Source organism: Rhizophagus irregularis, chromosome 3 (assembly GCF_026210795.1).
Source record: "Rhizophagus irregularis chromosome 3, complete sequence".
Taxonomy (NCBI): domain Eukaryota; kingdom Fungi; phylum Glomeromycota; class Glomeromycetes; order Glomerales; family Glomeraceae; genus Rhizophagus; species Rhizophagus irregularis.
In genome coordinates this window covers 3,453,083-3,479,884 of record NC_089431.1, presented here as the reverse complement: position 1 = coordinate 3,479,884, position 26,802 = coordinate 3,453,083, and the positions used below count along the sequence as shown (strand labels likewise).

General features: G+C 29.0%; 5 protein-coding genes across 5 annotated transcripts; 3 read left to right on the top strand and 2 right to left on the bottom strand.

Annotated features, from left to right (window-relative positions):
• Positions 1-1,224: 1,224 nt before the first annotated feature.
• On the top strand, positions 1,225-2,277 carry OCT59_020877 (uncharacterized protein; the record flags this gene model as incomplete). The annotated part of the gene is made up of 1 exon (XM_066149460.1): positions 1,225-2,277. The coding sequence occupies one exon, from the start codon at positions 1,225-1,227 to the stop codon at positions 2,275-2,277; it is 1,053 nt and encodes a 350-aa protein (XP_065990363.1).
• Positions 2,278-3,474: 1,197 nt separating this feature from the next.
• Positions 3,475-4,936, top strand: OCT59_020876 (uncharacterized protein). Its single transcript, XM_025331111.2, has 2 exons — positions 3,475-3,972; positions 4,035-4,936. Exons 1-2 carry the CDS (start codon positions 3,520-3,522, stop codon positions 4,869-4,871), a joined length of 1,290 nt encoding a protein of 429 aa, XP_025180179.2. The 5' UTR covers positions 3,475-3,519; the 3' UTR covers positions 4,872-4,936.
• Positions 4,937-9,319: 4,383 nt separating this feature from the next.
• On the bottom strand, positions 9,320-10,000 carry OCT59_020875 (uncharacterized protein; the record flags this gene model as incomplete). The annotated part of the gene is made up of 3 exons (XM_066149459.1): positions 9,320-9,490; positions 9,571-9,824; positions 9,907-10,000. The coding sequence occupies 3 exons, from the start codon at positions 9,998-10,000 to the stop codon at positions 9,320-9,322; spliced, it is 519 nt and encodes a 172-aa protein (XP_065990362.1).
• Positions 10,001-10,846: 846 nt separating this feature from the next.
• OCT59_020874 (uncharacterized protein) lies at positions 10,847-13,044 on the bottom strand (the record flags this gene model as incomplete). The annotated part of the gene is made up of 4 exons (XM_066149458.1): positions 10,847-10,890; positions 10,974-11,194; positions 11,675-11,874; positions 11,950-13,044. The coding sequence occupies 4 exons, from the start codon at positions 13,042-13,044 to the stop codon at positions 10,847-10,849; spliced, it is 1,560 nt and encodes a 519-aa protein (XP_065990361.1).
• A 4,124-nt stretch (positions 13,045-17,168) lies between these two features.
• Positions 17,169-18,985, top strand: OCT59_020873 (uncharacterized protein; the record flags this gene model as incomplete). The annotated part of the gene is made up of 14 exons (XM_066149457.1): positions 17,169-17,224; positions 17,384-17,412; positions 17,490-17,510; positions 17,702-17,721; positions 17,804-17,823; positions 17,906-17,934; positions 18,008-18,031; positions 18,107-18,133; positions 18,211-18,234; positions 18,310-18,343; positions 18,467-18,500; positions 18,610-18,643; positions 18,832-18,872; positions 18,959-18,985. The coding sequence occupies 14 exons, from the start codon at positions 17,169-17,171 to the stop codon at positions 18,983-18,985; spliced, it is 420 nt and encodes a 139-aa protein (XP_065990360.1).
• Between the last annotated feature and the right edge of the window lie 7,817 nt (positions 18,986-26,802).

Sequence of the window (26,802 nt, the reverse complement as noted above, 5' to 3'; positions counted from 1 at the left end):
TGTCTGATATTTGACAAAATCTTTATGAATTATTTTAAGAACTAATTTATTAACAATAAATAAAATAAAGTAAATAAAATCAAAATTTTATACATTATTATGTAGAATTTGTGAAAAAACTAATTCAACGGTATTTTTTAATGTGATAATATTGGACAAGTGATCGGCAAAATGATCGGCAATATCGTGATAATATGGGGATGTCCGCCCTGTTCAAATGGCCAAATGGCCAACGGCCAACCCTGGCCAAATGCTAAACGGCCAAAGAAATAACTAGATAGGTATTAGTACCTTGTTGGCATTTGGCCGCGGCCAAAACTTTTTTGGCCATTTTGGTCACCAAACTGCCAAATGGCCAACGGCCAACCCCGGCCAAATGGCCAATGTGCCAACATAGTTTTGTTATATATGAACTTAAATGTATGAAGAATTTTTTTAAAAAAAATAACGTACTTTTTTTACTTATTTTTTCAAATATATAAACATATGTATGTACTGTGAATACATAAACCCCTATGTCATAACACTTAAAAATGAGCACGCCCATAAAGCAAATAGAAACCATACAATGGAAATACTTACCTTAAATCCTTATGTTTTTCGATTTCAGTGATCCGCAGTTGAAATTTGTGTTGAAAACAAATATATCACAAACCCAGAGAAACTCATCTTTGGACTCTTTTCCTTCTTAATACTGAACCAAAATTTGCAATAACAATTGAGTTGATTGTATTATAGTAGTTTGCCAAATCCAAATTCACTAGCAGCTATTAAATTAATTCATGTTGGTTATTGTTGCAAAGTATCAAATTTATTGAAAGATGGGAAGGTTTAATCAGACCTTGTTGCACTGTCAGTCGATTGTATTGCAAGTCTTTTTTTTGCATGTATATAAAAAAGTGGACTTTCTTAGAGTCACTATGGAATATATTTTTATGAAATTTTACTCATGTTGATAAACACAGATCATTTATGACTCGGCATGAACTAATAATTTCGACTTAGCATGACATATTACCTATTCTATTACAAATCACTCATACTATCTAATATTGATGTCAGAATGTTTTAATATTACTAATAAATGTGGTAAATAAATGTCTTACTCTCACCTTATTTAAACTCTTATTCTATACTCTTATATCATACTTTTTTAAAACACTTATTCTATACATTCTATTCTATATTCTTATCCTTAAAATTCTTACTCTATAAAAAAACAAAATGACTTATCAAATTTATATTGAAGAAGTTTTAGAATTTTTAGAGAATGATAAAGATACTTTATATCCATGTTTATTTGTTAATTATTTTTTTTGTGAAGTTACTGTCAAAGTTTTATGGAGAAATATTTGGAAATTCAAACTTCAATCAGATGCATCATTACAAATTTTAAATACTCTAATTGCTTGTCTTCCTAATACATCAAAATGCCTTTTATATAGTAAAGGAATTATCATTCCAACTCCAACTTCAAAACCTCCATTATTTGATTATGTATCATTTTGTAAATCACTTTCAATTGGTGATATTAGTGTAATTATAATATCTTATTTTAAAAATCAACAACAATCAAAAACATCAGAAGAATCAAAAGGCATGAAAAAGTCGATAAAGTTGGTAATAAAAGAAATATTAAAAATGTATATGAATAAGATTAATAATTTAAAGAGATTAGATTATATATTGAAAGTTGATACAAAAATTCCATATAATATACGTTTTATTAATTTTCCTAGAGCAAGAGATTGTTTAAAAAATCTTACAAAATTAAGTTGTGCAAGTGGTATAGAATCAAAATTTTTTCATCTATTATCAACTGTATGTCATAATATACAATCATTACATATTTTTTATCGAGGAGATCATATAAGAAGTGAATATGAATTAATGAAATTAATATATTCACAAAATTGTTTAAAAAAATTAAAAATAAATTGTAATGATACATATTGCTGGAAAGGACTTATTCCTTCATTAAAGAAGCATTATAATACCTTAACAAAATTTTATTTAAGTGATGGAATTTATGATGGAAAGCCATTATTATTTATTACTGAATTGATAAATTTACAAGAACTCTTTTTATTAAGTAGAAATTATTATGAATTAGAATATGCTATTCTTCCAAAATTAAGAGTTTTAAGAATATATGGAGAATCATTTAACTCATTAAATATATTTTTAGAAAATAATGGAAAGAATTTAGAATGTCTTGAATGCTGTTTTTGTAAATATATTGAAACTGATACATCATTAAATTTAGATATAGCATAATTTTGTTTAAAATTAAAATATCTATATACTAAAATTGGTAAAGTAGAGACATTAAAAGAAATTTTAAATAATTGTAAACAATTAGAAAACTTAAAGTTAAGTTATATACGCGCACGAAAGTAAGTGATGCGTTGAAAATTATTTCTAAATTTTCACCAAAAAATTTTCATGAATTGCATATAGAAGATGTTAAAATGTTTAAATCAAAAGAATTAGAATCTTTTTTTATTATTTGGAAAGATCGTGTACCATTTAGATCAATTACTTTTACTATTGGAGGAATCATGGTTAAAACCGAAATAATGGAAGTAATTGAAAAATACCAAAAGTTGGGTATTATTAAAAAATTTGAACTAATTAAATGAATATGCAAGAATAGAAGAGTGAGAGGGAAAATATAAACCTTTTAATAATAAAATAATGGATGTTAAACTGATAAAATAATGTACTATATTCAATTGAGTATATAAATTTGTTATATCTTTTGTGTAAAAGCTTACGCTACTTACCATATTATTCGTTATTTAGAATCTGATTATTAAAGTGTCATATATATTTGGTTGTATAATTACGGTAACTGAAAAAATTTTAATTTGATTTTATTAGCCAAGAACGAAAACTCTTTTTAAAAAAAAAAAATTCGTAAGGATACTAAACATTTGCAATAATATAATAATATTTACTATCATTCAAATTTTCCAAGTTTAATTTTAAAACAATTTTAGCAATTTTACAATTTGTAGCATAATGTTAAATAATTTAATTTTTTCATTGAGGTAATGGTTTTTTTTTTAATATTTTCACATGTTGAAAAATGATGATAATTTATTTACGAAATTTATACCTTTTTTATATAAGAACTTGAATTGTCATTTGTATGAACGCCAAATTACTATTTTAATAAATAATTACGTAAAATATATGTCACATGATCACTAATGAGGCTAATTGATGAAACGTGATACCGAATCTATAGAATTCCGGAATTCTTGTAAAAAGTTCATTCGAAAATTCTTTTCCAAATACACTTTTAGATTTGTTATTTGGACTTTCTGCTTAACATTTCCATAATTCTTATAATAATAAGAAATTTCTACAAGGAATGAAATTTATAGAAAAAGAATTTTATATTAGAAGTTACACAAGTTATTACAAAATGTTTATATATACACATTAGAAAGTTTTCTTGAACGCTTCAAACTGGAAGGGTATTTTTTAAAAAAAATTAGCGATTATTTGAAAATGGATCAATTATTAAATCATAAACACAAAAATGACTTTTTATTATCAAACAACACATCTAATCGCAATCGCAAAATAAAGATATTATGCAATGAATGTAATCAAAAAACGGAACGTTTAGATGAAAATAATCAGGTTTGCCATGTTTGCTATAAAGCGAAATCAGTATATACACCAAGTGGGAACAAGGTTATTGACGATTTTATCAAGCATACACTAGTCACTGGTAGTAGATTAGTTGGGAAAATGGTCTTTGTCCCTTATGATCAATTCAAAGATGTAAAATTTATTGCTGAAGGAGGTTTTAGCAAAATTTATAAGGCTACTTGGATTGATGGTCCAATTCATGGATGGAGTAAAAAAAAGCAAAGTTTTATGAATAAAAAAAATCATCCGGTTGTTCTTAAAAAGCTTAATAATTCTAAAGTTATTACATCTAAAGAACTTAATGAGGTAATTGCTTGTTATTAATTATCCTAATTATGTGATAAGTAATTAATAAACTTTCTATTTAGCTCAAAATATTTCATGAATTTTCTTTAAATTCTAAATATATTGGATTTGTTAGTGTATATTTTGGAATTACTCAAGATCCTGTTACTAAAGATTTAATGATTATTATGGCATACTATAATTCAGGTGATTTGATACATTATTTAAGTAATGATTTTTATAATATTATTTGGGATACAAAGTTGAATAACTTAAGATATATAATATATGGACTTAAAAATATCCATAGTGCACATATTATACACAGAGATTTTCACAGTGGAAATATCTTTTTTAAAAATGAAGTTACATGTATAGGTGATCTGGGAATAAGTAAATCTGCAACCGAATCTACAGATTCTACAGAGAATTATGGTATTATTCCTTATATGGCACCAGAGATTTTTCAAAGACAAACATATACTACAGCCTCAGATATATATAGTTTTGGTATGATTATGTGGGAATTTATGACAGGTAGAAGACCTTTTTGGGATAGAATACATGATGTAGAACTGATAATTGAAATATGGGATGGTTTAAGACCACCAATTGTTACAAATGCACCTGAAGGATATATTGAATTAATGAAAGAATGCTGGAATTCTGATCCAAAGAAAAGACCAACAGCTGAAGATATATATCGAAAAATTAAAGGAATATGGTTTAGTGAAAACCCAAATACAACTAAAATTATAGTATCACCGGATATTGGGCCTATAGCAGAAAATAATCCAGGTGCTGTTTATAAGAGTAGACCTTTAAGTGATATGATTCTTTCTGCAATGTTCACAAGAAGTTTAAGAAGCCAATCTATAACTGCAGAAGTTGGTAAATACAACATTAAATATTTTACTTGATAAAAGTGTAATAATACTGTATTTCATTATTATTTAGATTTATTTCGTGTCATTAAAGAGGCAATGTAATCTTTAGTGGCAAATGTTTATCTAACTAAATATAATCATTTTAATATAATTTTAGGTAATATTAATAAATTTTATTCTTTTAAAGATAAAAGAAAATTTGAAGATAATCAAATTGAAAGTAGATTTGATGAAGGTATGAATGATAAAAGTCAAAACTCATATATAAATACAAATGAATTTAATATTTACTAAATTAAATGAAATATTTTCAGATAAAATTATTAAAAAGATTAAGCTAATTGAAAATAAAAATAATGGTAAAATTCTTTTGATTATTTGTAACAAATAAAGTAAATACTATTGTATAATTTACAATTTAATATGTTTATTATTTAATAATAGGATAGAAATCGATTTTGATATTTGAATATTATATTTAAATTATCTTAAAGCCTATAGGTCATCATTTATTCTTTTTTTTTATTCTTCATTTTTATTTATTTTTATGGGATATTATATATCTAGAAATAAAATTCATACCAATTTATCACAAAAATACTAAATTTTTGAATTATATAAAATATGGTAAGCTTAAAAAGTATAGTAGTATGATATCAGCTATAACGTGACAGTCTTAAAAGATCAGTAAATAAGCTTTTTATTAAATATTAACGAAACATAATTTTTGAATTTTCGCATCATTCATTAAATTAGGTGTTCAATTTATAAATATATTTTTTGCATCTAAAATAAGCCATCCCACTTAATGACTCTAATCAAAGATAAGAAAAAGTAAAATAAATTAGTATATATTACTTATATTACTTCATACCCATTCACAATACGATAAAAAACTTTAATGATATCTGTTTCAATTGTATAACATTATGTTTTAAAAATCACTTTATTACTTCATTTTCAAAATGAGGTGGAAAACATCAGTATTTTAATTACATTTAGATAATCCTGCGAAATTACATATTTCAAACTAAATGATACACTCAATTGAAAGTTTATTGCGTGATATTTCCTTCCTCTTGATGTTTAATAATATAAAAACCACAAAAAAATCATCATATCAAATAATCATAATAATCGTAATAATTTTTATATTTTGTTGTCATAAAATTTTGAACTATTGATAAATATATTAACAGACAAATTTTTTTGCAAACAACTAAAACCAATCTATGCTCAGAAATAATTTATTTACAATATACAAAAAATTAATTTGGTAAAAATAAGTAAATTTAACATAAAAAGATGTGAGCATAACGTGATAATTCTCCTACTCTAAAAAAATATTATTATCATTATGAAAAACGGTGATCGATTAATTTTCAAAATTCACGATGCTATTTAACTAGGAATTGAAATTGATACATCGATTGACTAATAGTGGGATTCAGATACAGTAATTTTCTAATCGATTTTATACCTAATTAAATTATATACCTTTGGCTTTCATGGCGGCTAGCCATATTTGTGTAATTTTTTATCTTGTATTTTTTATTTTCATAGAAATGAGAAAACTACATTAATTCATTATCGATCTCTGGTAGGTATATAAAAAGTGTAAATATAAAAAGTAAATAATAGCTATAATTATTAAAATAATGTACAACCACTTATTATTGAAACCGATACCTCATGCCGCTTTCACTTATTTTTGTAATAAATTCATGCTAGTGGAAATTATTTAATTTTGTCCGAGTTATTGCCAACCAATTAGTTTTTTCAGTAATCGACTATATTGTATACTGCATATCCGAAATAAAATTTATTTTCTTCTCATATTCCTAAAAAAAAAAAATGTCCATAACTATGTAGATCGGTATCCGGCCTTTTCACCGAAATCTATTTCACCGAAGCAATTTCACTGAAGGGATATTTCGCCAAAAGGATGTTTCGCCAAAACTCCATTTCTCCGAAGCCATTTTATCGAATGGACATTTCGCCAAATGGACATTTCATAGAAAAATTATTTATTCCATTTGGTTATTTTATTGTTTTTATACCAGATCATAAAATTTACCTCGTCGTTTATAATACATTAATCTTTTCTTTACTTACTTTTTCGTGAATAAATTTTTCCAGGAAAATAAAGTTACCTATTTATTGCTTAACAATTAATATTAGTTACTTGAATATTGAAGTGATAATATCCTGGAAAAAAAATCTCTAAAAATAATTTAATTTTATTTTCATTGCGCGATGAATTTTTTTTATAAAAATGTTAATCACTACCATTTTCAGTGAAATGTCTATTCGGTGAAAATGGAATTCGGTGAAATGTACGATTCGGTGAAATGGATTCGATAAAATACATTTTCGGCGAAACGTCCCTTCGGTGAAATGAAATGTACAGTGTAAGACCTAAGCCCGTGATAAATCACGTTGCCACCTTAGTTTTAACAAAATAGTACTTTATTAGTAATATAAATAATTACGCTTGGTTTAGTATAACTAAATATATCAAAAAAAATAAAATCCCAAAAATTCATGTCGTTTCTCACTCAGCATCAAATATCACCCCTTTTTATATGTTGATAATCTTATAATAAGTCTCCTCTTTCTGTAATATTCCTCCTGTAATATTCATCTTTTTGTAACATTTATCTTTTTAACCCTTCTGTAATTTTACCTCTTTGTACTTTTCTGTATTATTCCCTAATCCCTAGTTTAACGTTATTTCGGACGCCAAACCCCCAATATTACTTATTCTATAGTTTAACGTCATTCCAGACGCTAAAATCTGTAACATTATATAATTTTACTTAACAAAAATTTATACACTAATTCTTAAATATAATACTGCGCCCCACAATTAATAAATTTACTAGGTAAGTCACAGTAACCATGTAGATCATGTCTAACTCATTGTCCCACTATGTAGATTGCGTCTAACCCATTATCTCAGCCTTTGATCAGGTCAATAAGCATATGGTCAGTTTATTGGCTGCGATTTTCATTTATCATATGACACTTTAATTTAATGGCTAATTATTGGTTTATATTCAAAATGTGTAGTCACTGTAGTGAAATAGAAAACAATTTTACTAGTACCACTTAAGAGATATATTAAAACTTAAAATTAAAGTATGGCTCTGTCATCATTTTGTTTAACAATTTGTAGCTTTATTTAATTTTATTCTCCAAAATCTGAAGGCTTATTTTTATCAAAATCTGTGCACTAACACGTCAGTAATGTATATATTCATTTGTCTGTCATTTAGACCCTAGATTGAAATATTGGAAGGTTTTGTTTGGTATATGCACTCCTTTATAAACAATTTTATCTGCTATTTCTGTAAAAACTCTGTAAAATGATATGAGCCTTTCACGGATCCATTCACGGAAAATGAAACAATTTGATAAATTCCGTGATATAAGCACCAGAAATATGAGCCTTTTACGAAAAAAGGTGGAATATAAAAAATGGATAGACGTTGTTTACAGGGCTAGGACATATTATGGAAGGATTAATCTATCACCATAGAGAGGTAATAACAATGCCCATAGAGTGTAAATATTAGCTTTTTTTCAGTAGTGATATTTATTTATTTATTATTTTTTGTGGAAACTGTTTTATTGATTTTTGTTGTTGAACCAACAGCCAAAAAAGAGGTTATGACGTTAAAGCAGTAGGGGTAACTAGGGGTTATTTAAGACTGAGTTTATTGCCCATTAAACTTGTAGTAAGTACTCTTGTTCCACTAAAGCAATTGCATATTAATTATATTAATTCAATAATAACAAAATATTTTACCAAAAAAGCTTAGTTTTTTTTACATGAAAATCTTTTAAATTGCTTGCTTGTTTGTTTATGATCACAACGGTGTGATATGGTAGCATGTGTGATAGTCAATATACTCCATACGCGTTATTCAACGAGAGACTGATAAAGTCTTTGTTGCCAAAAATATCTTTTCATAACGAAGTCCCATATTTAGTCATCAAGATATTCCTCTTACAAATCCATAATTTTTATAATTAGAAACTTGAAAACTTCCACGCAGAAGTTTCTGATTCTAGATAAATTAATTCCTTATTTAATAATTTATTCTGTTTTTTTATATTAAAAAAACGAATAAGTACTACTGGCTAATTAAGAATCGGATACACTTATGAAACTGAAAAAAAATTTTAAAATTCATACATTGCAAAATTACCTCTGTTTATTAATTCAAAACTATTGAATATGGCCCCTATCTCGCCATACTCTGTCACTTCCAAAAATCAAAATTTGAAGTGTCCAACCCCTAATCCTTCAAAATACAATAATAAATAATACATTCCTTAACATTACAAAATTAAATATTTCCTGGATGCTGCCCCAATCATAAGCCAGGTATCAAACGAATAATAGGCAAAATAAAATAAAAAAAAAGAATAATCAGAAACTGGACAATTCTGCTCTATTAAAGAAAAAGATCCATTTAAACCATGTCCTCAGGAGTTAATCTATGCTTTCTAAAAATACTTGGTAACCTAGAAGAAAAAATGCGAGGAATAATAAATTTAGTATATACATAAATCAAAACTTTTTTAGTCATACCCTTCATCCAGTCTTTGAGGAATATCCAGTTAGGAAGTAAGAAATCAGCTGCCTATAAAAGCAAATATGATAAACTTAGTAGATTAGTTAAATAAGTTAATTTTAAATATAAATATTTAAATTAGTACATACACAATCCAAAAGGTAATCCGATATTTTATTATACATCACATTAAGTGCAATCAGATTAAACCTTCTGAAAAAACGTCCAGCTGACTCAGGATATTCTTGAAAAATCCAATTGAAAAGGGAAGGTACCATGTGATTTCCCCTTTCCATTAGTTCTTTCAAGTTCCTTATAGAGCAGAAGTCCGAATAGTTATTGTATAATTCCTTGATATAAATAACTATTCGTTGTCCAGTTTCCGATTTATAAAAATCTAGAACTAAATAAAAAAGAGTAAAAAGAAAATCAAAGAAATCATAAAAAAAGTGATGGCCTTCCAAAGGCCAACACAACCAAAGTACCGAAAAGAAACCCAGTAAGAAACCATACAGTGCTGCTGCATGGTGAAAGGCCTGGGTTGTAATAGAGCGGAAGAATAGTACGTTGATAGGCCATTTTTTTATATTGCCAGCAAATAAATAAAAAAGGCTTGAGAATTTTAATTTTCGCATAGATAGGTTATATATATTGTATTATCCTCAAATTCTGATTGGTTAAGCTTATGAAAGTTGGCGTTGGCGTTATACATAATTATTTACAAACGTGTCAATGATTAATCAATAGTGATATCAATAGTAAAATAATAAATCGTGAGTCGCGTAACGGCTGTAACACAACAAAATACGATATTATCGGCGCCACATCTGAGTCACAGTTAGTTATAATTTCGATAGCGTAATGTATATGGTTTACGCAGCAGAATTTTCACTTGTTCATAATTATTATTTGTGTTAAGTTGCACATATTAGTTGCATTTTTTTCCCTTATTGGTAAAATTATCTGCAAAATATAAAAACAATATTTGTACTATCTATAAATCACTTTCAAAAGTGAATCGTTTTAATATGAAGTAATAATAAAATATAATAAACAAGCAATCGTTCTTAAAATAGAATGTCATTTTTTGTTTTTGTTTAAATTTGTAAATACAAATATAAACTATTAAAATTTAGAAACCAGTACAAAATGCCTGAACTAGAAACTTTAATGCTCTAAGAACAACGAATTATCAAAAGAAAATACAATGTAGTTTGTCGCTAATCAGAATGATAACAATAGGAAGTTTGGCGTCTAAAATAATTATTTTTATTAGGTAGAATACGACATCCAGCATCAAAATAAAGTGCCGCCATAACGCCCATCTGTATTTCAATAAAAGTATAATACATCGTTAATTTTATTATTATGGAAATATCAGAGTTCTGATACGATATTTGGATCACTTTCTTAAACTAATATATTTTAAATATTATTAATGTCATACTCGTATTCTTTCGAGATATATTCTAAAAAAAAAGTATGTTTCTATTTATTATTAAATCTTTCATACTTTTAGAAGATAGACAGTAGTAACATTTATAATACGCACCTTGTGGACCTATCAGAGATGAATTATCAAATGAAATAAAAGAGTTCAATGATCTACTTTTATAAACCGCTTTTGAATGAGGGTTCTCAGTAAATTCAGGGCCAAGCTTCTTTAATTCTATTGATTTTAATCTTTTTACTTCAGCTTGATTGAAATTTTCATAATCTTCTTGTAAAAATGCCCACGCATAAATAACTTCAAGAATTTCTTTTGCAGAAGGTCTTTTTAAAGGATCAGAATCCCAACATTTTCTCATTAAATTAGCATAACAATCAGGAGTATCATTTGTAATTTTGGGTTTTTTTCCATCAATAATTCTATAGATAAGTTCCGTATTATGTTCAATATTATCAAAAGGTTTGCAACCCGTCGTAAGTTCCCACATAATCATACTCATACTATATATATCAGATTTCTTTGAAAATGCAACACCTTGGAATATTTCTGGTGCGATGTAAGGTATTACTCCGTATATTTCATTATTTAATGAAGTACTATTTGCGGGTTGTGATAATCCCAAATCTCCGATTTTCCACTTTCCAGATGATTCAGTTTCTAACAATATATTTCCACTATGAAAATCACGATGTATAAAATTTACCTCATGAATAGTATGAAGTCTAAAAAATAAAATCAATTAATGTATATTTTTAAATATAAAAGAAAACAATAATTACCATATTTAAAAAATGTATATTTACCCGGCCGAAATTTGCCACAAGATGTAAAGCTTTTTATTCCAAGTGACCTCCTTAAAATTTTTTTGTAAATAATCATGTAAATTACCACCTGATGCATATTTCATTATTAACATATAATCTTTCGTTTCAGGATCTTTTGTAATGCCATGGTAATTAATTATATGATCAAATTTGTTATAACATTGATAAAGTGACTTTAGCTAAAAAACATATAAATAAATCAATAAAAACGTGTAGTATCATCAAATTATAAGAATAAATAAACTTTAATTTACCTCATTTAAAAAATATTTGCTTATGTTTTGTGAGTTTAAAAACCTTTTTATAGCCACGGTTTTATTTTTTTCTCTATTACTTAAAAAATCATCATATTGTGAACTAGCATCTAACCAAATTGCTTTATAAATAATACCAAACCCTCCTTCAGCTATTTTTTTACAATTTGTAATTTGAGAATATGGTATCCATTCCATTATTGGTTTTGATAAAGCATTCTTAAATTCATACTTGATATCATTATACTTATCCAACGGATTACAATTTTCATAATCCTTATTAATATTATTTATGCAATCAATAATCTGATCGTTATTATTAATATTTAATCTTGTAGAAACAAGAAATTCTTCTATATATAAGTTTTCGCTATTAATACTTGAAGTATCAATAGTTAAGTTTGTTATTCTTCCACATTTTCTACACTGAGATTCATTTGTAATCCCGAAAATAATATTTGTTGTTAAACAGTATCTGCATCCTGTGTAAATTATATAACAATGTAAACACCATTTTAGACATTCGGGTTTAAATTCCAACACTTTATCGCACACGACGCACTGATCAGAAGCGTCCCACCATGGTAAATAAAGAATTGGAATAGGTACTTTAGTCAACGCTGATTCTATCCATCCAGAAGATATTAAATAACAAGAAGAGCATAACGTAAATATGATATTATATTTCGAAATTATCATCAATTTTCCACATAAGTTACAGTTTTTTTCACACTCGATCATCTCACCATTAAAAGTGTCGTAGCGTATTAAAGAATATGTTGATGGAATTATTTGTTTAAAATACCATTTTTGTAAACTTGGCGTACCAAAATCTATATTTTTAATCGATTCATTTTCATATTTAATATTTGTACTTATTTGTATATCTAGGCACTTACTAGGATTATCAATAAACTTTTTTATACAATATTTGCAATATTTCTGTTTGAAAAAAGGCGTCTCAGAATATTCAACGTTACAATTACCACATTTATTTTCATTATTAAAAGAAATAAAACAAATAGGCGCGTGACTAGATTTTAAATTTGGCGTAGGATCAAAAATCAGTTGATCATTGTCTGTAAATTTTATCATTTTTTTTTAAAAAAAAAACGAAACGTTTAAAGGAGAAAAAAAATTTTTTTTTTCCAGATATATAAAGGATTCATTTTTATTTTCTTATAATAGATTATTATAAAATATAAATTGCCCTCTGAAACCTAAACTGAAGCAAAGGAAGGTGATAAAGGGAAAGGGCGAGAGAAGAGCGAGTTAGAGTACTATGATTATAGTTTTTTTCATGATATTTGTATGCATAATTATGCAGCAAAATTTTATTAACAATCACAGATAAATAATTTATCATATCATCACAACATACTACATTTTAATATTGATATAGTATGGTATATATAAAAAAAAAAAATTTTTTTTAGATCGGAAAAATGTGAAATTATTCCATGATATTGAAATTAATTCTAAACGTCACATGGACAAATCGGAAGCCTGTTCCTTGTTATCCAGATTGAACCTTATTTATAAATTGAATTAAATTGTTTTCATAGTGAAATAAATCGGTAATTTTTAAATTTTAACCGGTAAAAAACATACCTAGTTGATGCAAAACAATGCACAAAATAATAAAATTTTTCTATTGCATTATTAATTATAACTTACGTGATTTTCTGATTGCATTTTCTTTTTAATTTTCCTTGTTACGGAATTGTCGGAATTGTTCTAATATAAGTGAATAAATCAAATCGGTATGGGCCGGTGCAAAAAGATTGGTACCTCACCCGAAAAGGAGAGGATTTACACCAAGAAAAATACTGTGTGGCCAAAACAAGATGGGCTGAAAAAAATATATATATAGGAGGCAGTCAGTAGAAAAGGGGGAAATTACCACTATGATAAAACTTAGTAAGACAATGATTGTTCATTATGTGATTAGTAATGGGCAGTTTTCCCCCTTTTCTACTGACCGCCTCCCATATATTACAATGACTGATTCTTACTAATATTTTTTTACCTTATATCACTTGCCGATCATTTACCGATCATATAGTAATTTCGGTGATATGTGACTTTAAAGCTTCGGCCGAAACCACAGAAGTTAGACCGAAACTTGAAACTTTTATAGGTTATAGCTTAACTATTTTAAAACTAATAGCTGAAGTAATCCGAACTAATTTTAGGTAATCCACGAGTTATGGCCAAATTAATACTTGCAATTATATTGATTTAATTTATGTAATAAATATAAATTTTCAAATCATCATTTCTCAATCAATTTTGCATGAACATGGTTAAATAAAAATTATTTTGGTTTTATACATTGTGGAATTTGCAAGAAAAATAGCCCAATAATCATATTTTTTTTATGAGATAATATCGAATAGATAATTGAAATGATTGGCAAAATGATCGCTGATAATGTGATAATATGACTGATAATTAACATTTACAATTATTTTTGGGACTAACACTAAAAAGGAGGATCATCAGAAGGTTACACTACTTAAGCGTGTTGCTGTCTTGCTGAGGTGTTGGGCATAGGGGAAAGTACAGTTGAGAGAGCGGTTTCAACCTGGAAAAGCCATAGAGACGATACCTTTACACTACACAAAATGCTCGGACGTCATAAATTACAATTGAATGGTTAAATGCTCATGATATTGCTTTTTCTGATGAATTAAGAAAACCAGAACTTTTAAAGCTGGTTAAAATAAACAAAAAAAAGGTTCCATTCTCTTGTGTTAATATTGCAGGACAATATGAACATGAAGTTAATTTTACCCTCCTTACCATAATTGTGAACTCCAACCTATTGATTGAAGGTATTTGGTCAGTTGTAAAGGGTGAAATTGCACGCTCAAGTCTAACCCAAACCTTTTATCTGTTAGGAATACACTTCTAAATGTATTTAAAGAAAATTTTCTTCAAAAGTTATTGTAGGATTTTAGAGAGAGCTCTTGAAAATGCTAAGGAATATTTTGAGTCCGATGAAAATTTACAATTAAATGATGATGAATTTCTGATGATGATCACGTGACATGATGTGATATTTATATCGCAATGCATGTCTGAAATGTGTGCCAGGTTGATGGCGCAGTGTGGCGCAGCGATTTTTCCAAAAAAATTAAATTGCAATTTTTTTTATTTAAAATAAAACCTTTAAATTCCTGCATTAGGTGTATTTTTGTCCGCTCCGCAAATTTACTTAGAGCATATACGGGTGGTTTCGAAGGCCATTTTCGAGTTATTTAACAAAAACTGTTCTTTCGACAAATCCAATTTTGGAAATGATCAGCAAAGACGATAAAATCGGTTGTTATATACTAAAGTCAAAATCTACTTCCAAAACCTCCTTCCATTTATAAGTGAATTTTGTAAAACAGATGAAAATACATCTAATGTGTAAATTTGAAAGCTTTACATTAAAAAGAAAATCTTTAACTTAAATCTTTTTGAAATTACTGCGCTACACTGCGCCGTCAACCTGGCACACATTTCAGACGTGCTATCGCAATACATACTGATAATATTTAAATAAAAAAAAAAGTGGTTATGCATAATCCTAATTAGTCTGAATTACTAATTTTTACTTAATTATAGGATCGGTAGGATCGATGTACGTTTTTGTTGCCTTTCCATTAACCCTTTTTTAATTTAAGATCCACGGTTGGTAAAAGTGGTGTTTTTTTTAGGAGGTGATGGTGCTAGTAGGAGATGGGTTTCATTTTTTTTTCTTTTTTCGGCGTCTTACATCAGGAAAGTTTTTGGGGTGCAGAACTGCGGAGATCTGCGAAATTAGCAGATCTCCGCATTTTTTTGCACTTTTTTGACGCATTTCTGCGAAGTTCTGCAAATTTTGCAACTTCGCAGATAATTGAATATTTTTATCTATAAATCAGCAAAATTCTGCAATTTTGCAGATTTCTGCAGATTTATTAGAAAAATTCTGCGGTAATCTGCGATTTTGCAGATTTTTGCTTTTATTTTTCATTGAAATATCAGCAATTTTATCATTTTGATTAACTCTAATTAATTTAACACAATTGCCGGTTGGAGTAGAACCCCGAATAATACTAAGATAACTCACAAATGATCGGCATGCATTTACTACGATATTAACTCTACACAACTTTTTTTTCATAGTAACACTACGCAAATCCAAATCTTAGTTCAAAAAAATTTTTGTTACTAATATAATTCGTTTCACATTTTTTCTATTAGTAAGATATTAATAAAATCATGCGAAACTCACCATTTATTTGTTAAAATAGTGCGTTTCGCACTTTTTTCTATTAAAATATTAATAAAATGGTGCGAAACTCTCCATTTATTTGTTAAAATGGTGCGTTTCGCACTTTTTTATATTAAAATATTAATAAAATGGTGCGAAACGCTCCATTTTTTTTGTTAAAATGGTGCGTTTCGCACTTTTTTTATTAAAATATTAATAAAATGGTGCGAAACTCTCCATTTTTTTGTTAAAATGGTGCGTTTCGCACTTTTTCTATTAAAATATTAATAAAATGGTGCGAAACTCTCCATTTTTTTGTTAAAATAGTGCGTTTCGCACTTTTTTCTATTAAAATATTAATAAAATGGTGCGAAACTCTCCATTTATTTGTTAAAATGGTGCGTTTCGCACTTTTTTATATTAAAATATTAATAAAATGGTGCGAAACGCTCCATTTTTTTTATTAAAATGGTGCGTTTCGCACTTTTTTATATTAAAATATTAATAAAATGGTGCGAAACTCTCCATTTTTTTTTGTTAAAATGGTGCATTTCGCACTTTTTCTATTAAAATATTAATAAAATGGTGCGAAACTCTCCATTTTTTTGTTAAAATGGTGCGTTTTGCACTTTTTCTATTAAAATATTAATAAAATGGTGCGAAACTCTCCATTTTTTTGTTAAAATGGTGCGTTTCGCACTTTTTCTATTAAAATATTAATAAAATGGTGCGAAACTCTCCATTTTTTTGTTAAAATGGTGCGTTTCGCACTTTTTCTATTAAAATATTAATAAAATGGTGCGTTTGCACTTTTTTATATTAAAATATTAATTAAATGGTGCGAAACTCACCAATTATTTATTAAAATGGTGCGTTCCACACTTTTTTTTCTTAATAAAATGGTGCGAAATTCACCATTTTTTGTTAAAGTAGTGCATTTCGCACTTTTTTCCTATTAAAAAATATTAAAATAATGCGAAATGCATTACTTTTTGTTACTATATATCGGGGTCCTGTTGGAGTATATTTGTCAGTTCGTATTATTACAGTAATCATTACCAATCGGATATAAACCAGAAATCGATAAAGTTGATCAGACTAGTCAATTATGGTTTGTGTGCCGAATGATAATCTTTAGCTTTAAAAAAGTTTTTTTAAAAAATTTATCTTTTCTAATATTTTTTTTAGGTATCAGCGAGACTCTTCGCTTTGGATTGGTAAGTTTTGAAAGTTTTTCTTTTGAAACTGTTTTTTTAAAAGATTTTTTTAACATTTTTTTTATTTATTTTTTTAGGTATCAGTGAGACTCTTCACGGTAAGTTTCGAAAGTTTCATTCTTTAAACTTTCGAAACTTTATTTTTTTAAAAAAAATTAATATTTTTTTTATTTATTTTTTTTAGGTATCGGCGCCCTTCACATAAGTTTCAAAAAGTTTCATTCTTAAAACTTTTGAAACTTTCGTTTTTTAAAAAAAATTAATATTTTTTTTTATTTCTTTTTTTAAGTATCGGTGAAACCCTTTCACGTAAGTTTCAAAAGTTTCATTTTTTTGAAACTTCGTTTTTTTTAAAAAAAAATTAATATTTTTTTTTATTTCTTTTTTTTAGGTATCGGCGAAACCCTTCATGTAAGTTTTGAAAGTTTCGTTTCGAAACTTCATTTTTTTTTAAAAAAATTTAATATTTTTTTTATTTTTTATTTTTTTTTAGGTATCGGCGAGACCCTTCACTTTGCATCGGTAAGTTTCAAGAGTTTCATTCTTTTGAAACTTTGATTTTTTTTTTAATTTTAATTTTTTTCTTTATTTGTAGGTATTGGTTGGGATCTTTGGAGTAGTAAGTTTTGAAAAATTTGTTCTTCTTTTCAAAACTCTATTATTTTTTTTTTTAAATTTTTTTCTTTATTTGTAGATATCGGTTGGCGGGAACATTTGGATGGTAAGTTTTGAAAAGAATCATATTCTTTTTAAAACTTCAAATTTTATTTTTTTTAACTTTATTTCTATATTTTGTAGGTATCAGTTGGGATTTTTGGATAGGTGAGTTTCGAAAAGTTTCGTTCCTTCTTTTCAAAACTTATTTTTTTTTCTTATCTTTATTTTTCTATTTTGTAGGTATCATCAGTTGGAAATTGGGATTTTTGAATAAGTGAGTTCAAAAAGTTTTGTTCGTTCTTTTCGAAACGTATTGGTTGAATAGGTAAGTTTTGAAAAGTATCATTACTTTTCAAAACTTTAATTTTTTTTTTAATTTTCTTTCTTTATTTTGTAGGTATCAGTTGGAACCTTTGGAAACGAAACCTGTGGTAAGTTTCGAAAAGTTACATTACTTTTCAAAACTTCATTTTTTCTCGAAAAGTTTCATTACTTTTCGAAACTTTAATTTTTTTTTAATTTTTTCTCTTTATTTTGTAGGTATCGGTTGCAACCTTTGGAAACGAAACCTGTAGTAAGTTTCAAAAAGTTACATTAACTTTTTGAAACTTCAATTTTTTTCAATTTTTTTTCTATATTTTGTTGGTATCGGTTGCGACCTTTGGATAGGTGAGTTTTGAAAAGTTTCATTTCTTTTTGAAACTTCAATTTTTTTTAATTTTTTTTCTAATGAAACTTTACTAAGGTATTCTCTTTTTGTAGGTCTATGGCTTTCTGGGTGTTTTCTGAATGGAACTTCGAAGGTATTCTTCGAAGTTCTTTAAATTTTTATTTTTTTTAATAAAATTTTTTTTTTTAACGAAATTAATTTTTTCTCTTTTTTTTGTAGCTTCGCAACTTTTTAGATGATATCTGAAGAGAATTTTGAAGGTATTCTTCAAAGTTCTTTAAATTTTGGATGAATACTTTAGATATATGTCATTAAAATACATTTGAAAGATGATTATATTTTAATAAGTTGGCATATATTGGGTTTTTTTTTCAATTTTTATATTGTATTTTATTAATTTCAGTTAGTTATATTTGAAATTCTTTAACTTTATAAATTTATTTAGCTATATTCAATTTTGCAATTTTATTTGACAAATTTATTAGTAAATAAAAATACATAATAAAAAATACAATATATATTAATGACTGTGACGATTAGTAAATAATTTATTTTTTTGTGAATTATTGCAGAACTTCGTTCTTGAATTTTTTCACAGAATTTTGTTCTTGAATTTCTTGCAGCAGATTTAATTTTGAAGATTTTCGCAGAACTTTATTTTCTTGAAATTCTGCGCAGTTTTTGATGAATTTTTTTTTTCAAAGACTGCCGACAGGGTCGCAGATCTGCGCAAAAATGTCACCTGCAGATCTGCGCTGATCTGCACCCCAAAAAATTTCCTGATGTAGGGTTTTTTCAGCTTAGGCTTTTTCCCTTCCCTTTTTATATAGTCATATTCCTGGCCCCCTGTGCGTTTTTATTTTTATCTTTTCTTGTCATTTTCTGGCATTCTTATTCCACCCCAATGTGACACTGTCTTATAGCGGTTTAGATTACAGAAATTCTTTAGATAACGTTAGGCTGGTTTTTACTACCCTTGTTTATCTTACTGTAATTCGAGTTCACGTGGTTTATAAAAATAAAAATAAAAAAATATTTAAAAAAAAAAAATACTTACATAATAAAATTTTTTTTATCTATGCAATGTTTGAGGTACCAATCTTTTTTGCACTGACCATAAGAAACATTTGTCTGTGAAGTGACCTGTCGATGAAAGGTGAGATAATTGTCGGAATGATTGTCTGTGAAATGCGACCCTTAAATCTGCACTTATATAAATAAAATAAAATTTCTTTTTTTTCAAAAATTCTGCAATGATAAGAGCAGATTAAATTATATTGTGTAAATGTTATGTGTCCGCTGTCGATTTGCGTCAGCTGACAGCTAAAGTGGGTCAGATGACTGCTAGCCTAGAATGCCATACTATACATGCTGCCCAAATTATTTAGGGATGTCATAATTATAATTTGGGATGCCATAATTCATTTAATTTATATATAATTTACTATGTAAAGTGCCAAAATAATTTGGGATGCTATAATTGAATTTGGAATTTTACTTATAATTACGGCAGCCCAAAATAATTTGGGTGGCATGTATATGCCATACCGTATATTGCGACGCCAAATGTCACCATACTCCACTCAATATTCTCACCAGACTTCACAACTATTCGTCACACCGATTTTGAGGTGAGTATTCCTAACAGCCTAACGTACACATCATATGTATGATATTAAATGTACAACATCCTGGTTTTTACGATAACCTAATGTACATACTTATTTTGTGTAATATTTATCTTAGAAATTTTTGCGTTTAAAACATTATATTGAATAAATAGAGGAATACGTTGACTTAAATACATTGAAGTTCTGTATATTGAAGTTTTTTCTTCTAGCTAGAATTAAGGAACAATTTATATTAAATCGTTTAAGTATATAAAATGATTGTTGAGATTTTTATGATCTGATATTTTAACCAGATAAATTAACCATATATCACCCAGGTAACCTTTACTGACTGATTCCAAGCTATTTATTCTTTAGGTTGGATGATGTATACAGTCAATAACTATAGTGTGCATATCCAGAATATTGTAACAACTGGACATACTGAAGCCGATATCGTCGAAAGCTACAAAATCACGTGATTCTTAGATCAAGAAAAAAAATATTATTATGTCACAAAGTTATCTCCGTTTACAGTTTTATATTTGTATTACTTTTGATTCTGTTATTTAGTATTTTTTGTAATCGTTGTTGAAACTTTATTGAGTTTATTCTGTGAAATAAAAATAAAAAAAATATTATGTCTTTATAGAATAGGTCTGTATATACAAGATAATTCTTAAATGCCAAAGAGATTTGCATATAATTATTTAATGATCAATCCCAGTAAAAAGTCATCGTAAAAAATTCATATGGTTTTTGTTTAGTTTTTGTAATAATTGTCTAATTTTTGTATAGTATTTGTTATATTTAAACATATTTTATTTTTTTATAAAGTTTAAACATATAATTATTGTAAGATTTATTAAAATTTATGACATTTAATAAACAAAAATTGTATGATTTCTAAATTTGTTTGAAATTTGTGTTAGAGAAAAAGTTCTTAAAAAAAATTTTATTTGTTTACTTCAATTTTAGATTGAAGTTCGGTAAATTTGGAATACTTAACTTAAAATAGTAATGATATACTTCGTTTAATTTGAAGTACGTAAATAACTAAAGCTCTGAACGGTTCGGGTTAAACTGGGGAACCGATCCGAAACCGGCTCAAAATTCGGTTTGGTTCGGTTCGGGTATTAGAACCGAAAAACTGGCGGTTCGGTTCGATTTAATCTGATTTTTATAAAAATGTGAAAAATCGAATAGCCGGCCATCTAGTGATCGTACAAAGTCGAACCATATATCATTGGATTCGTCTCGTCGAATGGTGGTAAGATCATGTCTCTAGCATCGATAGATCACACGTTAACCTACGCTAAATGATTTATCAATAATTGGAATTAGCAAGCTATCTATCAGTGCTAGAGACATGATCTTAGCACCATTCGACGCATCTCAGTGAGACGAATCCAATGAATATAGATTTGTTCGTGTATGACCACTAGATGGCGAATAATATCAAGTTTCGCATTTTTTTAAAATTTTCGAGCGTTAAAAATTAAAAATTCCAATACATGAATTTATTCGTCGTCCAATGGTCGTACAAATATGAATTAGGACTCATTGGATTCGTCTCGATGAGATGAGTCGAATGGTGGTGAGATCATATCTCTAGCATTAATAGATCGTAAGTTAATTCACACTAAATAATTATAAAAAATTAGCATTAGCAAGCTATCTATCGATGCTAGAGACGTGATCTTACCACCATTCGACTCGTCTCATCGAGACGAATCCAATGAGTCCATATTCATATTTGTACGACCATTGGACGACGAATAAATTCATGTATCGGAATTTTTAATTTTTAACGCTCGAAAATTTTAAAAAAAATGCGAAACTTGATATTATTCGCCATCTAGTGGTCATACACGAACAAATCTATATTCATTGGATTCGTCTCACTGAGACGCGTCGAATGGTGCTAAGATCATGTCTCTAGCACCGATAGATAGCTTTCTAATTCCAATTATTTATAAATCATTTAGTGTGGATTAACGTGTGATCTATCGATGCTAGAGACATAATCTTACCACCATTCGACGCATCTCGTCGATCTGAATCCAATAATATATGGTTCGACTTTGTACGATCACTAGATGGCCGGCTATTCGATTTTTCGCATTTTTATAAAAATCGGATTAAATCGAACCGAACCACCGGTTTTTTGGTTCTAATACCCGAACCGAACCGAACCAAATTTTGAGCCGGTTTCAGATCGGTTCCCCAGTTTAGCCCGAACCGTTCGGAGCTTTAGTAGTAGATGTCGAATATGTTCGATATATCATATATGTCCGATATATAGAATATATGGTATATAGGGAACATATAGAATAAATAGTATATATAGATAATATAGTATATATAGGGTATATAGCATATATAGTATATATAGTATGTATAGCATATGTAGCATAAATTTAATTTATTAGATATTATTTTTCTTAGTAAAAATTTGTTATAAAAAGACAGTATAAATGCGCATTATAAAAAAGTAGTTCTTTAGAACAGTCCTTAAAAATCTTTAATAAAATTAATTAAAACCCATATACTGCTTATTTTTAAGCACACAAGAACTGACACATAACAATTGGTGCCTTCTGCCAGAAACCTTAACATCCCTGTCGACCCAAAGTGTATGTTTGTAGCGCATTTTCAAAGGAATATTAACCACGATAGATTACATCAATACCTGAGAAGCCCTAATATCACCTATCATTATCGTGACCGATCCTGCATCCACTGCTACCCACCTGAACTGTTATTATCTGACAACTTTAGTACCTTTTGGGACTGGCACAGCTCAGAATACCCAGCCATAACCTATACTCGGTACACTCAACAGTATTTAGAGGAGCTATCGTACGTCGAAGAAAATGACATTTGGATAGCTATAATTGATTTAATTTTTAGTATTAGATATTCCGACACACCTGCTCTAAGTTTTGAAGCATTACAACAAGAAATTTGGAACATGTACAGCATTACCCAAGGAATCTGCCTAGATTTATTCATAATCGCCTATAATTATAGCAAAATTAAGTTTTCAACATCACCTGGTTCAGAAGAAATTGTAAACGATAATCCACAATCAATAGCTCAGCAGCCTGATAATATGGCCCAACCAAACCAACAAGATTTCCAGCAATTGAAAGCTGCCATAGCCGCTTTGACTCAAGCTCTGCCAAATACCAATAACGCATTGGCTGGAAATACCCAGGCGATCACTAATCCACCTCGCCGGAAAGGAAAGGTAGCCGAACTACCATATTTCTATGGGGAATCAAGATCCAGTAGCATAGTTAGAAGACTTTACCTGAGCGTGCAATGCAAATGGGATTGCAAATAGTCAAAAATTGGAGGTTGTGCCGGCTTATCTTAAAGGAGCCACCTCCACTTAGTGGAATGCCAATCAAGCATTACCAAATAATAAGGTTGCTTGCTGAAACCTAGGGGTTTAGGCAAAATGGTGTTTTGCCAAAAAGCGAAATTCTGCCAAACTATATTAAAGTTATATTAAAAAACTGGCGAAACTTTGGAGAAAGGTAAAACTGCTGAAACTTATTATAAATGCTGAAACTGCCGAAACTCTGCTGAAACTATAATAAATCTATAGTAAAATTTTGACAAAACTAATCGTAGGATTTTGAAGAGGTTTAGACAAGCAATCTTACCAAATAATAACCCAAATAAGATTGTTGCATAGACCGGCAATAATAATAATACCGATTTTGTTCTGAATTTTTTTGCCGCTTTTAGAATACAAACCCTGATTGAAATTTGGACTACAGAATTGGAACAGAAGCGACAACAGCCTGGAGAAGACATCAATACGTACGCTGCAGCTCTACAAGAATTATACCGAAGAGTGGAAACAAACGCCTTTGTATACCCAGAAGCTATCAAAGCTCAGAAATTTGTCAACGGACTGTTGCCTGACCTATATATCACTGTAAAGCCCCATAACGATCAGACTTGGAATGTCGCAGTAGATAGGGTGAAAGCCTACGAATTGACACATCAAGATTAACATGCTGTTAGTGTATACTTGAATAAGTTCGCACCATCCAGCGCCAATATACAGTTGGAGGATTTATGCAAGGCAATTCAAGAGTTGACCAAACAGGTACAACAATTGGACTCCAGAAATAGAGGATATCGAAACAATAATGATCAATGAAGTGCTGCACAGCCTAACAATTAAATGCAACAAAATCCAGCCATACAATCTAGAGTGACTTGCTATTCCTGTGGACAACCGGGACATATTGTAAGAACCTGTTCCAACTGAAACAATAATGCAGCACCCGCTAATAACAATAACGGTAATAACAATACTGGTGGTAATGATAATAATAATCGCACTACACCTCAGCAGACGAATAGTGTGAGTGAAGGAATCGCCCAGATTCACCAGTTGCTTGCCCAGCTGGTACCTCAGGAAGAATCTTTAAACTAGATGGCATACCTCATGGGGGTGAACGTACTCACCAAATCACAATTTCCTCAAATCTCACCTTACTCAAAACTTACCGGCTACTCGACTTACTAGAAGTAAGATTAGACTAAACCCATTGCAAGCAACACTTAAGAATGATTCGGAAAATGAAGAAAAGATGGTGCAGAATAAGGCAAAGCAATCTACCGAATCTAAAAATGCTGAAACAAAGAGAACGGTCTAGAGGCCTCCTAAAAAGAAAGTACCAGTTGTTGCCCTGATCAATAGAATGGTTGAACCTTACACACTGCAACAGTTTTTCGATCAACCCGCAAATATTACAAATGGACAGTTACTGGCCTTGAATCCAAAGTTTGGCTTAACCATAGCCAAACAATTAAGAAAGCCAGTTGTTCGAAAGAAGGACGAGGAACAAGAGAAAAGACCAACAAAGAAATTAATAAATAATGAGACCTTAGAAGAAGGAATTGCTCCTGAGACGCAGGACTTGATGCAAGTAAATACAGCAGGACCAAATGATGACAAGATGTCTGCACTATACTGTGATGCTTCAATAAATCACATAAAGTTCCCTCTAATTGTGGATTCGGGCTCAGCAGGAAGCATCATATCTTTATCCTTATTGAAAGACTTGGATATGAAGATAACCTGAGCCTTGAAAACAGTAATGGTAAATGTAAATAGAGAATGACGAAGGCCATTGGACACAGTATCTGATATTCCTTTAATGATAAAAGGATGTATCATACCGATGGATGCGATTGTCACGGAAGCAGACTCCTATTCTGCTATTGTAGAAAATGACTGGTTGCGGAAAACAAAAGCCATTATTGATTATAACAATAATAAAATGGTAATTGAATGGAAGGGTAAAGTACTTGAAGTTATAACTGAATGTCAAGAAGCACCACATCATATTGTTAGCATTGAAGCCTTCGGAGTTGAAGAAGAGGAAGAGGAAGTTACCGAAGAAGATGTAATAGAAGAATCTGAAGAGGAGTATGAGACTGATGATGATGAAAATTTACAAGAGCAGATGTATTGCAATACGCAGTTTATCACTCAAGAGGAAACTCAGGAAATCGAAGAGCTTTTGAAAGATGATACGTTCGTTGAGAACGAATGTTACTACCAATATAAGGAAGTTGAAAAGGGGAAATTCCATACGGGAAATTTGGATAATGAACAATGACAAAAATTTCAAGAATTCATGAATCGGCATAAGAATTTATTTGCCTGGCAACTGGATGATTTTGGTCGAACTTCAATAGTTAAACATTGTATTGATACCGAAGATGCAGTTCCAATCAAGCAAAGATTCTATAGGACATCATACCAGAATCAGATCTTTATAAAAGAAGAAATTGAATGGCTTTTGAAGGCAGGATTAATTATTCCGTCCAATAGTCAATGGACTTCGCCAATGGTAATTGTCGAGAAAAAGAATGGTAAAAAACGATTATGCGTTGATTACCAAAAATTGAATAAGGTAACGAAAAAAAACTGTTACCCTTTGTCTAGGATAGACGACATGCTGGAAACATTGTCAGGGTCCCAGTGGTTTCTTCATTAGACCTGGCAAGTGGGTTCTGGCAAGTAGAGTTGGATCTGAAGGACCAAAAAAAATCAACATTTATTACGAAATTCAGAATATATGAATTCACCGTTATGCCGTTCGGCTTATATAATGCCCTGGCAACCTTTCAGCGTCTTATGGATACAGTCCTGCGAGATATTCTTTGGCAGTATGTTGTGTTTTATATCGACGATATCAATGTAGTGTTAAAAATGTTTGAAGAACACCTGTTACATTTAGAACAAGTATTCTCACGATTAGCACAGGCTGGATTAAAGTTGAGCCTGGAAAAGTGTTTCTTCTTTAAAGACGGAATACCCTTCTTGGGACATGTTGTAAGTCGAAAGGGCATTCATACCGATCCTGAAAAGTTGATAGTCATTAAAGAATTTCCTGTTCTGAAGGATCTAACACAACT